At 52.9% G+C, this 12,098-nt stretch overlaps 1 protein-coding gene across 4 annotated transcripts in view; it reads left to right on the forward strand.

The window, feature by feature from the left end:
* MYH10 (myosin heavy chain 10) overlaps window positions 1-12,098 on the forward strand; it is a 90,153-nt gene that overhangs the window by 64,893 nt on the left and 13,162 nt on the right. For all 4 annotated transcript variants that reach the window (XM_075579705.1, XM_075579708.1, XM_075579706.1 and 1 more), the window contains 11 exons: window positions 1-87; window positions 1,282-1,488; window positions 1,683-1,820; window positions 2,656-2,779; window positions 3,497-3,668; window positions 5,000-5,212; window positions 5,741-5,885; window positions 6,395-6,601; window positions 8,103-8,207; window positions 8,928-9,080; window positions 10,714-10,962. The exon at window positions 1-87 is cut by the window's left edge and continues 45 nt beyond it. In XM_075579705.1, coding sequence (XP_075435820.1) covers window positions 1-87; window positions 1,282-1,488; window positions 1,683-1,820; window positions 2,656-2,779; window positions 3,497-3,668; window positions 5,000-5,212; window positions 5,741-5,885; window positions 6,395-6,601; window positions 8,103-8,207; window positions 8,928-9,080; window positions 10,714-10,962 — 1,800 coding nt within the window. The remainder of the gene's footprint in view (window positions 88-1,281; window positions 1,489-1,682; window positions 1,821-2,655; window positions 2,780-3,496; window positions 3,669-4,999; window positions 5,213-5,740; window positions 5,886-6,394; window positions 6,602-8,102; window positions 8,208-8,927; window positions 9,081-10,713; window positions 10,963-12,098) is intronic.

The following is a 12,098-nucleotide window of genomic DNA, read 5'->3' on the forward strand; positions in this document are numbered from 1 at the left end:
GCCAAGGACGAGGAACTGCTGAAGGTGAAGGAGAAACAGACCAAGGTGGAGTGCGAGCTCGTAGAGATGGAGAGGAAACACCAGCAGGTGAGCGTGGAACGCGCTGGGAGCGTGTGCGCAGGAGTCTGGCTGTATTACTTGTTGCTGCAGGTAGCGCAGCGTTTCATGTTGGTCCTGGAGATGTGTAGGCTTGTACACAAACTTTTTTTGTTGAGACCTCACAAGTCTCTTCTTCATATGTACTAAACAGCAGCGTTCGTCTTTTGTTCTGCTACTACCATACATTCGAAGTAAAGAGCTTGTCTACAACAATTATTATAATGCATTTATTTATAACACGCCAACCTATTCCATAGCGCGGTACATTAACAAACATTACCATACATTGTTACAGTGGCTAAGCAGGGCCCTGCCCCAAGGAGCTTACACTCTATAAGGACGGGTAAGGGGAAATATACGGTACAGGGGGATAAAATATTTTACCCAAGAACAATAACAGAGCAGCTGTAACATCTGCAAACAGATAAGACCGTGTGTCAGCGCCTTTCGTGCAACTCTGGGGGGGTGTCCAAGAGAGTTTGAGGAAGAGTGAATTCAGCTCCACTGCAAAGAACCCCCCCCTCACAGCAGACACCCCCCCTCACAGCAGAGACCCCCCCCCTCACAGCAGAGACCCCCCCCCACACAGCAGAGACCCCCCCCACACAGCAGAGACCCCCCCCTCACAGCAGAGACCCCCCCTCACAGCAGAGACCCCCCCCTCACAGCAGAGACCCCCCCCTCACAGCAGAGACCCCCCCTCACAGCAGAGACCCCCCCTCACAGCAGAGACCCCCCCCCTCACGGCAGAGACCCCCCCCTCACGGCAGAGATCCCCCCCTCTCACGGCAGAGATCCCCCCCTCTCACGGCAGAGATCCCCCCCCCCCTCACGGCAGAGATCCCCCTCCCCACCTCACGGCAGAGATTCCCCCCCCCCCTCCTCACGGCAGAGAGACCACCCCCACCCCCCACACGGCAGAGAGACTACCCCCCCACGGCAGAGACACCCCCTCACAGCACAACTAGATGCAGAGCATATAGTATCTATTGGTCCATTATGGAGTTACTGTATGAAAACCGTCACCAAATTAGAATACTAAAAAAGTAAGGTCTGCTTTTATTACACCTTTGTCTTTTCCCCTTGGGGCGCTTGGAAGTTGTGCGGGTCCCTCTGAAATAGCAGCTGAGACTTGTGATTTTTGCCCCCAACACTGACCTTTCTTTGCGTCTCCTTCCTCAGCTGGTGGAGGAGAAGAACATCCTGGCAGAGCAGCTGCAAGCCGAGACCGAGCTGTTTGCCGAGGCGGAGGAGATGAGGGCTCGTCTCGCCGTCAAGAAGCAGGAGCTGGAGGAGATCCTGAGAGACCTGGAGATCCGCATGGAGGAGGAGGAGGAGAGGAACCAGGTCCTGCAAAACGAAAAGAAGAAGATGCAGACGCACGTCCAGGTTTGTGTTGTGGTGGACCCGAGACATTCCTCCACTTTTTTAATTCCGAATATTTACAGACCGAAGGGTACACTTTAATAATCGGGTCCAGCTGGACTCTTATCAGAAGGTCCGGTGGTCCTCTGCTCTGTATCCGTCTTCCCTCGCAAGTTGGCGGCCCCAAAGCAAAATACAATGTCTTCTGCCTGGTTTAGGACCTTGAGGAGCAGTTGGATGAAGAGGAGGCCGCGCGGCAGAAGCTCCAGTTGGAGAAAGTCACCGCAGAGTCAAAGATCAAGAAGATGGAAGAGGACATCCTTCTGCTGGAGGATCAAAACTCCAAGTTCATAAAGGTAGGAGGCCTACTACATACAGTAAGGTCGCATACTCTGATCAGAAACATGTCTTCTACCAATGTCCTGCAGGCATCTCTGAGAGCGCTGTGTCCGTACATCCATCATTCTTCCCTGGATATATTCCCTTCCTGTGGATGTTTTGTTCAAGACTCGACAAGTTGGCGAGACCTTGTTGGGTTGTAAGAAAATGTGGTACCTATACCACTTGAAAGCAGCCGTCGCGCCCACCCGATATTTTTAGCATTTGTTTTATTCTTTACTTACCTTGGCCGGGTGGTTCCTAGACCTCCGGGAACTCTCTGTTTCCTAAGATACCGGGCATCCGGCAAGAATCCTTGCTTTGGTGGACACGACCACAAAGGGTCAGCCAAGGGCCACGCCAGTGGGCAATAGTTACAACATCATAGGGAGATGACGTGACGTTATATCTGCAACCGTGCGGCCATATGTACCGCTTTTGTGGCATAGAAACGGCAAAAGATGATCTATTTTACAGAGGAGGGGAGTGGGGGGCCACGGACGTCAGTGGGACCTCGGACCTCCTGGTTAAGTTATTGGGGGGAGGGTGAAATGATTTTGGGCTGGATAACGGCTTTAAGAGGGGCAACATTTTCAGGTCCCTCAAGTCCAACTCCAGAGAGCCCAATAATGCGTTCCACCGACGTTACGGCGCATCATGTCACCGTTGGGGTATAAATGAGCCTAGGTGGCCGGGGTGACTCCCAACGTGGCAGTGACTTGGACAAAGTCTAACCCGGAGCTTTTCACTCGGACTTTCCAATGCACCCTGTCGGTTCTGCCCTAAAAAGTGTATTTTTTATGGTGGCCGTAGGAGAAGAAGCTGATGGACGAGAGGATCGCAGAGTGCACGTCGCAGCTAGCGGAGGAGGAAGAGAAGGCCAAGAACTTGGCCAAGCTGAAGAACAAGCAGGAGATGATGATCACGGACCTGGAAGGTGAGCAGCAGGTCCCACTTCCAGCTTCTCCTCCTTTCTTGGTAACCGCAGCCTCCGGCAAGGAGCCGGCTTTACCGTTGGGTTCAAGTGGACATGGAAAAGGCAAAATCTTTCTCCAGCAATGCACTTAAAGTCCGTTCTGTTGCACGTCCCACGGGGATCCGATCAGGTTATTGTGGGGCAGCTGCAGGTAACACAGCTCCCTGGATAAGAGACAGTTATGGATTTTAAGTACATGTAGAATACTTTTGGGTTCCTCTTTCTCTTACCCCCCCCTACCTCTCAGCACCCCCTTTTCCCCCCCCTTTCTCTTCCCCTCTCGCGTGTCTCCCCTCACTTTCTACCCCGTCCCCCTCTCTTCCCTCTCACGTTTCTCATCCCTCTCCTCCCTTTCCGCCCCCTTTCCTCTCTTCCCCCTCCCTCTCCTCTCTTCCCCTCCCTCTCCCCTCTTCCCCCCTCTCCTCTCTTCCCCCCCCCCTCCTCTCTTCCCCCCCCCCCCCTCCCTCTTTTCTCTTCTCCCCTCCTACTCCTCTCCCTCTCTTCTCCCCTCCTTCTCCTCTTTCTCTCCCATCTTCTCCCTCCTCCCCTTTCTCTCACCCCTCTTTCTCCCCCCCTTCTCTCTCCGTTCTTCCCCCCTCATTCTCTCCTCTGCGTCTCTCTATCTCCCTCCCCTCTCTTTATCCCCACTCACTCCCTCGCTCTTCCTATCACTCGCAGAGCGGCTGAAGAAGGAGGAGAAAACTCGCCAGGAGCTGGAGAAAGCCAAGCGGAAGCTGGACGGGGAGACCACAGACCTGCAGGACCAAATCGCCGAGCTGCAGGCTCAGATCGAGGAGCTCAAGCTGCAGCTGGCCAAAAAAGAGGAGGAGCTGCAGGCCGCGCTAGCCAGGTGAGCTCGCAGCGGGCAAAGGGTGTAATATATAACAGAGACCAGGCCCCACAGTGTGTACGTCCTGTATAATGAGGTGAGACTGCTCCGTTTGTGTGTTTTTAACCACGGTGACATGGAGCGACGGTTCCTCGTCTGCGCTGAGCGCTCACATTGGGAAATAGATCTGTGGCTCGGTGTGTCTTCTACAACAGGGTGGGGAGTGTGGGGGGGGGGTGTCACGGTAGCTTATGACAAGATATAATGAACACCAAATATCTGGGTTGAACTGAACGAGGCTTAAGATATAATAAAATATAATTTATTCCTTAAATAAGGTGAACACAGCAATATAGTACAATTAACAGACAAGAGGATAACACTTACTTAGGGTTGGGGGATGGAGAAGTATCCAATAGCAATTCTCCAACAGTCCAGTGACATTCAAGATGGTATCAGAAGCATAACTCCAGCACAACTAAAAACTGTAGGGTTGACACAGTTTATATACCTGTGCAACCCTATTCTTAACATTGAACACAGCCTATTGGTGAACAATTATCTAATGTGGAGACACAGACTAACCCATGCCCTCAGGCAACAATCAGACTGTCAGAGTTTGTTGATTGAGTAATACTTAATCCCTAGACATTGGGTAACAATCAAGGCAGTTACTTTTTGATCACCGTGCTTAGGCCACTCAGCCGTCTGGCCTTCATGACCTATTAGCCTAGCAAATGGCGTCTGCATTTTCAGAACAGACCCAAAATAAAATACATATACACTTTAATATCTACACATATTAATAAGTTCCATTCTGGTGGGCTCAGTGGGTCGACCTTTGCCAGTTTTTAATGCCTACAGTGACTCCACATATTGGCCAAATATGAACTCTCTGCGATCTCCAGAACTGGAGATACAGAAATGCACTTTAAAACATTAAAATACATGCTTATAATGAAACATGGGAACAGGGGAACATACATTTTCAAGGTACAACAAGGTGCAAACCTCATCCCTGGACCGCAGTCCAGTTAACCTCTTGTCTTTCTGGTGAGGTAAGGGGATGGACATATGGGGTGCAACCCCTTTAATACCGGGCCACCCCCTTTCTCCCTCTACAGGGGGGTCCCAGAACCGTGGTCCTAGGAGTTTCCCGGGGGAGGGGGGGGCCCAGATCGGTGGTCCTAGGAGTTTCCCGGGGTTGCACAGACATAGGACTCGTGTCCACCAAATAACACAGAGGCAGCAGGGTGACACCGGCACAGTGACCAGAGGGACCTCTGGCCCTGTTGTCAGCGTACTTAATAAAGATGCGCATTCTCCCCCCCCCCCCCCTTCTCTGTGCGTAGGGGAGACGATGAGGTCGTGCAAAAGAACAACACCCTGAAGATGGTGCGTGAGCTGCAGGCTCAGATCTCCGAGCTGCAGGAGGACCTGGAGTCCGAGAAGACTTCCCGCAACAAGGCGGAGAAGCAGAAGAGAGACCTGAGCGAAGAGCTGGAGGCGCTGAAGACCGAGCTCGAGGACACGCTGGATACCACCGCTGCCCAGCAGGAGCTAAGGTACCAACACCCGTGCGTCTGCCCGAGCGGGGGCCGGGGGGCTCCTAATTCCAGTTTGCTTTCTGCGGCTCGGTTTGCGGTTTCCGTGATCTAACGCTGTCGCAGCCACCGAGAAGGCTGCTGGCTCGGAAGCGTTTTAGGAGACCTACAGATGTAGCGAGACTGACTGCCCTCTAACGCAGCTATGCAACCGCGGCACCGAAGGGTTAACGCATTCCCAATCAGGAGCATGGACCCCCCCCCCCCCCGGGAGCCCGATCATGACAGACAGTCTCCATCGCCACAGACTTTTGCTTGTTCGACGCGACCCTAAGGACAGGGAAGTCCTGCTACCTCTGTGTGTCTGAAGAAGACCTGGTTACAGCCGGGGAATTAGAAGAAATACATCACCATGCCCGGCACCTGCCGAGTTTCCATCTTGTTTGCTGACTTCTGTTGACCCTTTCGGTGTCGGAGCACCGCTTAGCGGGGGGGTGAGGGGGGTCCAGCTTTCTGGGCCGAAACTAATCTCACTGGTTTCCTTAAAAGGACCAAGAGGGAGCAGGAAGTGGCCGAGCTGAAGAAGAACATCGAGGAGGAGACCAAGAACCACGAGGCACAAATCCAGGAGACGAGGCAGCGCCAGGCGACGGCCCTGGAGGAGCTGTCGGAGCAGCTGGAGCAAGCCAAGAGGGTGAGAGCGGGGGCGAGGGTGAGAGCGGCAGGGGGCGAGATGTAGTGTGGCGCCCACATAGGACGCCTCCGCACTCATAATACCGCTCCAGGTCAACAAGCCTTTATTATCAGGGCCGGTGTGATGGCAGCGCCATCGGTGCCACTGCAGTGTCTTCCTGCAGTGTCCCTCACCATGGCGCCGCAATGTCAAATGGCGTAGCGTTGCCATGACAACGGGGTGTCACGTGACATCGTAAACGTCTTGCGGCGTCCCATTGTTATGACAACGGCACATCCTGTGGTGCCGTGTTGCTCGGATGTCAGTGATGTCCTTTTGCCATGTGCAACGTGACGCTATTTGACATCGCGGCGCCATGATTAGGGACACTGCCGGAAGGTAAGAGGCCTTGCATCGAGCCGGCCCTGTTTACTTGGGGGTGACATTGTACCAGTCTTATACGGAGGGGGGGGGGCTCTGCGTCACACGCCTCCCTCCGGCCCTGATGGCGTCGCTCCCTTCCTGCGCAGCTCAAGGTGACCCTGGAGAAGAACAAGCAGGGCCTGGAGTCCGACAACAAGGAGCTGTCCGTGGAGGTGAAGGCCCTGCAGCAAGGCAAGGCCGAGTCCGAGCACAAGAGGAAGAAGCTGGAGGCGCTGGTGCAGGAGCTGCACACCAAGGTGTCCGAGGGGGACCGGCTGCGGGCAGAGATGCTGGACAAGACCAGCAAACTGCAGGTACTCCTCCTACCTCTGATACACCGCGACCTTTAACACCATGAACCCTACTGCTGCAGCCAGCAACGGACCAATGCAGACACCTCCATATAAAGGTAGAAGATGGCTTTCACTAGCCCTCCCCCACCTATAACCTTACTGACTGCCCCACACCGTCCTTACATCTCAGCCCTAATCTCTCGCTATACACCGGCTTGACGCGTTCTGCTCAAGGAGGTCTACCCTCTACCCATTTTGAATCTAAAGCCCTCTCCCGCCTAAAACCTCTCGCACTCACTGCCCCGCACCTCTGGAACTCCCTTCCCCTCAATACCCGACTGGCACCCTCTCAAGCTTTAGAACCTTTCTAAAAACCCACCTCCCTAACGAAGCGTACGAGTAGCTCCGTCACTGATACTTTTACACCTCATACACGGACCTTGCCCCCTTGCAGCACACCCTCCTACTGTCTCTTCTCCCTACCTACCACGTAGAGTGTAAGCTCTTCGGGGCAGGGACTCCTTTTCCTAATGTTACTTTTATGTCTCAAGCGCTTGTCCCCATTACGTGTTATATTATGATGTCCCGCGTGTCACTGCGGTGACGCGCTGCGTACCCGAATGGCGCTATATAAATACAGATATACAGACTAGCAGTGTTTTTTACACTAAGTATTGCAGATGTCACCTCGTTATTAGACTTGTTTAATATGAGGAAGAGGCTATAAAGTGACTGTCTCCTTAACCCCCTCACTGCTGGACGGGTGCTTTGTAGAGCAGTAGATTAGTACTGAGAATTGCGTGAGCGATTGGAGCTGCATGTTCTAGTTTTCGCTTCGCTGTAAATGTTACTCGGAGAGATGAGCACGTTACACTCAGCACGGGTATATGGCAAATACACGTATCATCATCGTAATTGTAAACGTACATTTATAATAGACACATAAACCCCAAAAACTCAGAAAACAAGGTCATTACATAGACCTATAATCATGGTTATACCTACATGCAAAAACAATTTATTTATATATATATATATATATCCCTGATACATTGTAAGCGCTGCCTAATTACATCTTTTTGATGCATCCCATACACAGAGCAGCGTGTTATTTATTTAAATTTAGCAGCTCTTTGTAATATTAATCTCGCTCTCCTCCCCCCGCGCCTCTTGCTTTCCTGCCCCCCCCTCCCCTACCTCTCTCCCCCTCCCCCCCTTTCTCTCCCCCTCCCCCCCTTTCTCTTTCCCCTCCTCGCTCCCCGTTTCCCCCCTTCTATCTCTCTTTCTCCCCCCCCCCCCTCCCCGCTCCCCGCTCTCTCACGCCCCCCCCTCCCCGCTCTCTCACGCCCCCCCCCCTCCCCGCTCCCCGCTCTCTCCCCCCCCCCCTCCCCTGCTCTCTCACGCCCCCCCCCCCCCCCGCTCTCTCACGCCCCGGCCCTGCTCTCTCACGCCCCCCCCTCCCGCTCTCTCACGCCCCCTCCCTGCTCTCTCACGCCCCCCCCCCCCCTCTCGCTGTCTCCAGAATGAGCTGGAAAATGTCTCCTGCCTTTTGGAAGAAACTGAGAAGAAAGGGATCAAATTGGCTAAAGATGCGGCCGGTTTGGAGTCCCAGCTGCAGGACACACACGTGAGTGAGGGTCTCCTCCCCTCTCCTTGTTATTTACATGGGTGGGACACAAGGGGTCCCCACAGCTGATCTGAGCTAATTTTAGCCCCGTGCCCCCCACCCTCCTGGGTCCAGAGGAACTCGCAGGTAATTAATTCCTGGTATTTAAACACAGGACATCGGGACTTACTATTGGCCCGTGCCAAGCGAGATGTAAAAAGCCATATTGTTTCTGCTTCCTGTATCGCCCTGCGGTGTGATGGTCACTATATGTCCCCCTCGTATCACCCTGTGGTGTGAGGGCCTCTATGGGTGCCCCATGTATCACCCTTCAGTGTGAGGGCAGCTATAGGTTCCTCCTGTATTACTCTGCAGTGTGAGAACATACTCTATGATCCATAGGTCCCTTCTGTCACTGCATCGCTATATCATCCTTCTATAGACTTTGGGCTCAGGCTCGCTGCGGCGTGTGATACAGAACGGAGTGTCGTCTTCCACTGTGTCACTGTGTTACTGTGTCACTGTGTCACTGTGTCACTGTGTCACTGTGTCACTGTGTCACTGTGTCACTGTGGGACGGGGACAGACTGTGTGGGCTATATGTGGCTTCTGTCTCTGCCTGTGAAGGACATGATGAGTCTTTGAGATGCTCTGTAGCTCTTCCCTTTCCCAGCAATGTGTACACCCGAGCAGTTATCTACCCATTGTAACAACAATAATAACCGTGAATCCCCCGGACAGGAGCTGCTCCAGGAAGAGACGCGGCAGAAACTGAACCAGAGCAGCCGGATCCGTCAGCTGGAAGAGGAGAAGAATAATCTCCAGGAGCAGCAGGAAGAGGAGGAGGAGGCCCGGAAAGGCCTGGAGAAGCAGCTGCTCACCCTGCAGGCTCAGGTAACGCCCCCTGCAGGCTCAGGTAACGCAGGCTCAGGTAACACCCCCTGCAGGCTCAGGTAACGCAGGCTCAGGTAACGCCCCCCTGCAGGCTCAGGTAACGCAGGCTCAGGTAACGCCCCCTGCAGGCTCAGGTAACGCAGGCTCAGGTAACGCCCCCCTGCAGGCTCAGGTAACGCAGGCTCAGGTAACGCCCCCTGCAGGCTCAGGTAACGCAGGCTCAGGTAACGCACCTGTGCTGCTGTCACATTAACCAAGCGGTGGCCAACTCCAGTCCTCAAGGGCCACCAACCACTCAGGTTTTAAGGACATCGCTGCTTCAGCACAGGCGGCTTGATCAGTGGCTCAGGCCGCTGCCGGGACCCCTGCATCCTCGCAGGGGCCTTAATCCCAATGAATCTTCACCTGCTACCAATTAACCAAATTGCAGCAATGTTGGATCACCCTAAGATTACCAGCAGCGAATCGGCAGCGGTAAGTACAGACCGGCGCGTGTCCGTACCCGCGGTGTATTAGAGGAGTGTGATATACATTGGGTTTTTTTGGGGGGGGGGGGGTTAATGGCTATTGATTTGAAGTAGGTGCAGACGTGTTCTCACTCTGAAATTGTCACACGGGAGTCCTCGGACCTGCTGATTTGTCCCTATTAATGTTGCCGCTCCCTAAAGCATCTTAGAGGCAATCCAAGCCATTCTTTATTTTTAGACAGGATTAATTTCGGCTCCTGGGGCCCCCTGCTCCCGGAGATACTCCCCTCCGTAGCGGGGGCCGGTATCAACTTCTGTGTTCACATTATGGCCGCTTTTCAAAGCTCCCTCGGGCCAATAAAACGCTGTGACATCATCAGGAGCGGCTTCCTATTGGCCCATGTGACGCGGGCGCTTTAAACTGCAGAACGATACCGGCGCCCCCTTCGGAGGCCTGGAACTCCGGAAGCAGGGGGTCCACAGAGCTGAAATTAATGGGGTTCGGCTCTGAGACCCCCAGCTTCAATCCTGTTACAAAATTTAAAGAAAAACCGCTCGGACTGTTTCTTTTTAAAGTTTATTTTTGCCAACTCTAGTCTGCAGCGCACGTCCTCTCTCACACTCACCAGATCAGTTGTGGGACGCGGCGGCTTGCCATAATTTATACACACAACCTGTATGATTATTGTGATGTCTTTGTGTAGGGGCACACCCGGGGACTGTGGTATCAGTTGCCACAGGTGCACGACCAACGAAATCCAAGGGACATCAGGATCTAGTATCAATCACAAAAGTGTAGCCACTTCTGAGGCCTTGCAGTGTATCAAAATATGCATTTATTACAGAACAGAATCAGCGTTCCGACCCATTCTTGGGTTTCTGTGATGGCCATAAATATGTGCAGATGTAGTGGATCTGCGGGTTCCCCCTGGGTACCCCAACACACCCAGGCTTGCCTCCTGATATCAACTTCTTATAGGATTAAATAGTAATGGCGCAGAATAACGCAGTACGGCGCAGGCCTCAAATAAACAAAAACCCATTAAGATGTCTACATTTGTATAGTTGACCCACCCCCAGTTAGATGACTCTTAGCCAACCACAAACCAGAACAGGGGATACAGACCATGACTGTTCTTCTCTCCCTCCCTCCCCCCCCCGTACAGCTACTGGAAGCCAAGAAGAAGTTGGACGATGACGTGGGGACCATCGAAGGCTTGGAGGAGACCAGGAAGAAGCTGCTGAAGGACATGGAGGGGATGGGTCTGCGGCTGGAGGAGAAGGCCCTGGCCTTTGACAAGCTGGAGAAGACCAAGAACCGTCTGCAGCAGGAGCTGGACGACCTGATTGTTGACCTGGACCACCAGCGGCAGATCGTGTCCAGCCTGGAGAAGAAGCAGAAGAAGTTCGATCAGGTGACACTGCACCGACCGTGTGCTCCACATCATGGGCTTTAAGGCAGCAATCCAAGCGGGCGACTTTTCGGGGTGAATTTGTTTTTTATAACATAGGATTGAAGCAGGGGATCTCCGAAGCTGAACCCCATTAATTTCAGCTTTGGGGACACCCTGCTTCCGGAGTTACCTTTGTAGTAGGTGCCGGTAACCACTCGACCAGGAAGGATCACTCATTGGCCGATTTTCAAAGCTCCCGCACCCTGCTGGCCAATAGGGAAGCCGTTACGTCATCCAGTTCGGCTTCTCGGGCCCTTAGAGCCGAAATTAATGGGGTTCAACTCTGGCGACCCCCCCGGCTTCAAAACTATGTATAAAAGAAACCACGTGCTTGGATTGCTCCTTTTCACCCTGCGTTGCCAGACTTTGCGCTATACGGGGGGGTTACTATACGTTTAACCCTTTAGTATGGAGCAATGCGCCCGTGTGTTTGTGTAGAGGCGTCTGTGTACGTGTAGCAGATGTTCACGCTAAGGCGTGATTTAACAATAGTGTTCTTGAAAACTATGGTTAAGGAGAACACATACTTGTTAGCGTGTTGTTAGCGTGTTGAAGGGAGTAAAAAAGTGTCTGTGTATATAGATAGATGTATAAATGTAAATATAACGAGTCCGTCTTGGCGCACACAAGGGAACAGTAAAGATGAATAACCCGTTCCTCCAGCGGGCAGGCGGAAGTCCAGCACTCAGTGAATGAATAAGGCCTATTACCAACGTTTCGGTCTTGCAATTTGACCTTCATCAGGCCCAAAACATTGGTAATTTGCCACATTCATTTTTGTGGGATTAAATCTAAACGTACACAAACACACCATACACACACACACACACACACACACCATACACACACACACACGTATTGTTTACATTTTCTTGCACTACTCTTTGGAAAGCCGCAAAATAGTTACTTGCAGCTTTTATACCCACTCCTGCAAAACCTAGAGATATGGGCAGAGACCTCGAGACTTCTGCAGCAGATAATGCCTTGTCCAGCCACCGACACGAGCCGGACGCACAGAACCAGCAGCCCGTTCTCAAACTGGTGCCTGAGCGGGTCTGTTGGCTGTGCACATCGCCGTGCTGTTTTCTAACCTTTTG

Source organism: Ascaphus truei, chromosome 22 (genome assembly GCF_040206685.1).
Source record: "Ascaphus truei isolate aAscTru1 chromosome 22, aAscTru1.hap1, whole genome shotgun sequence".
Classification (NCBI taxonomy): Eukaryota; Metazoa; Chordata; class Amphibia; order Anura; family Ascaphidae; genus Ascaphus; species Ascaphus truei.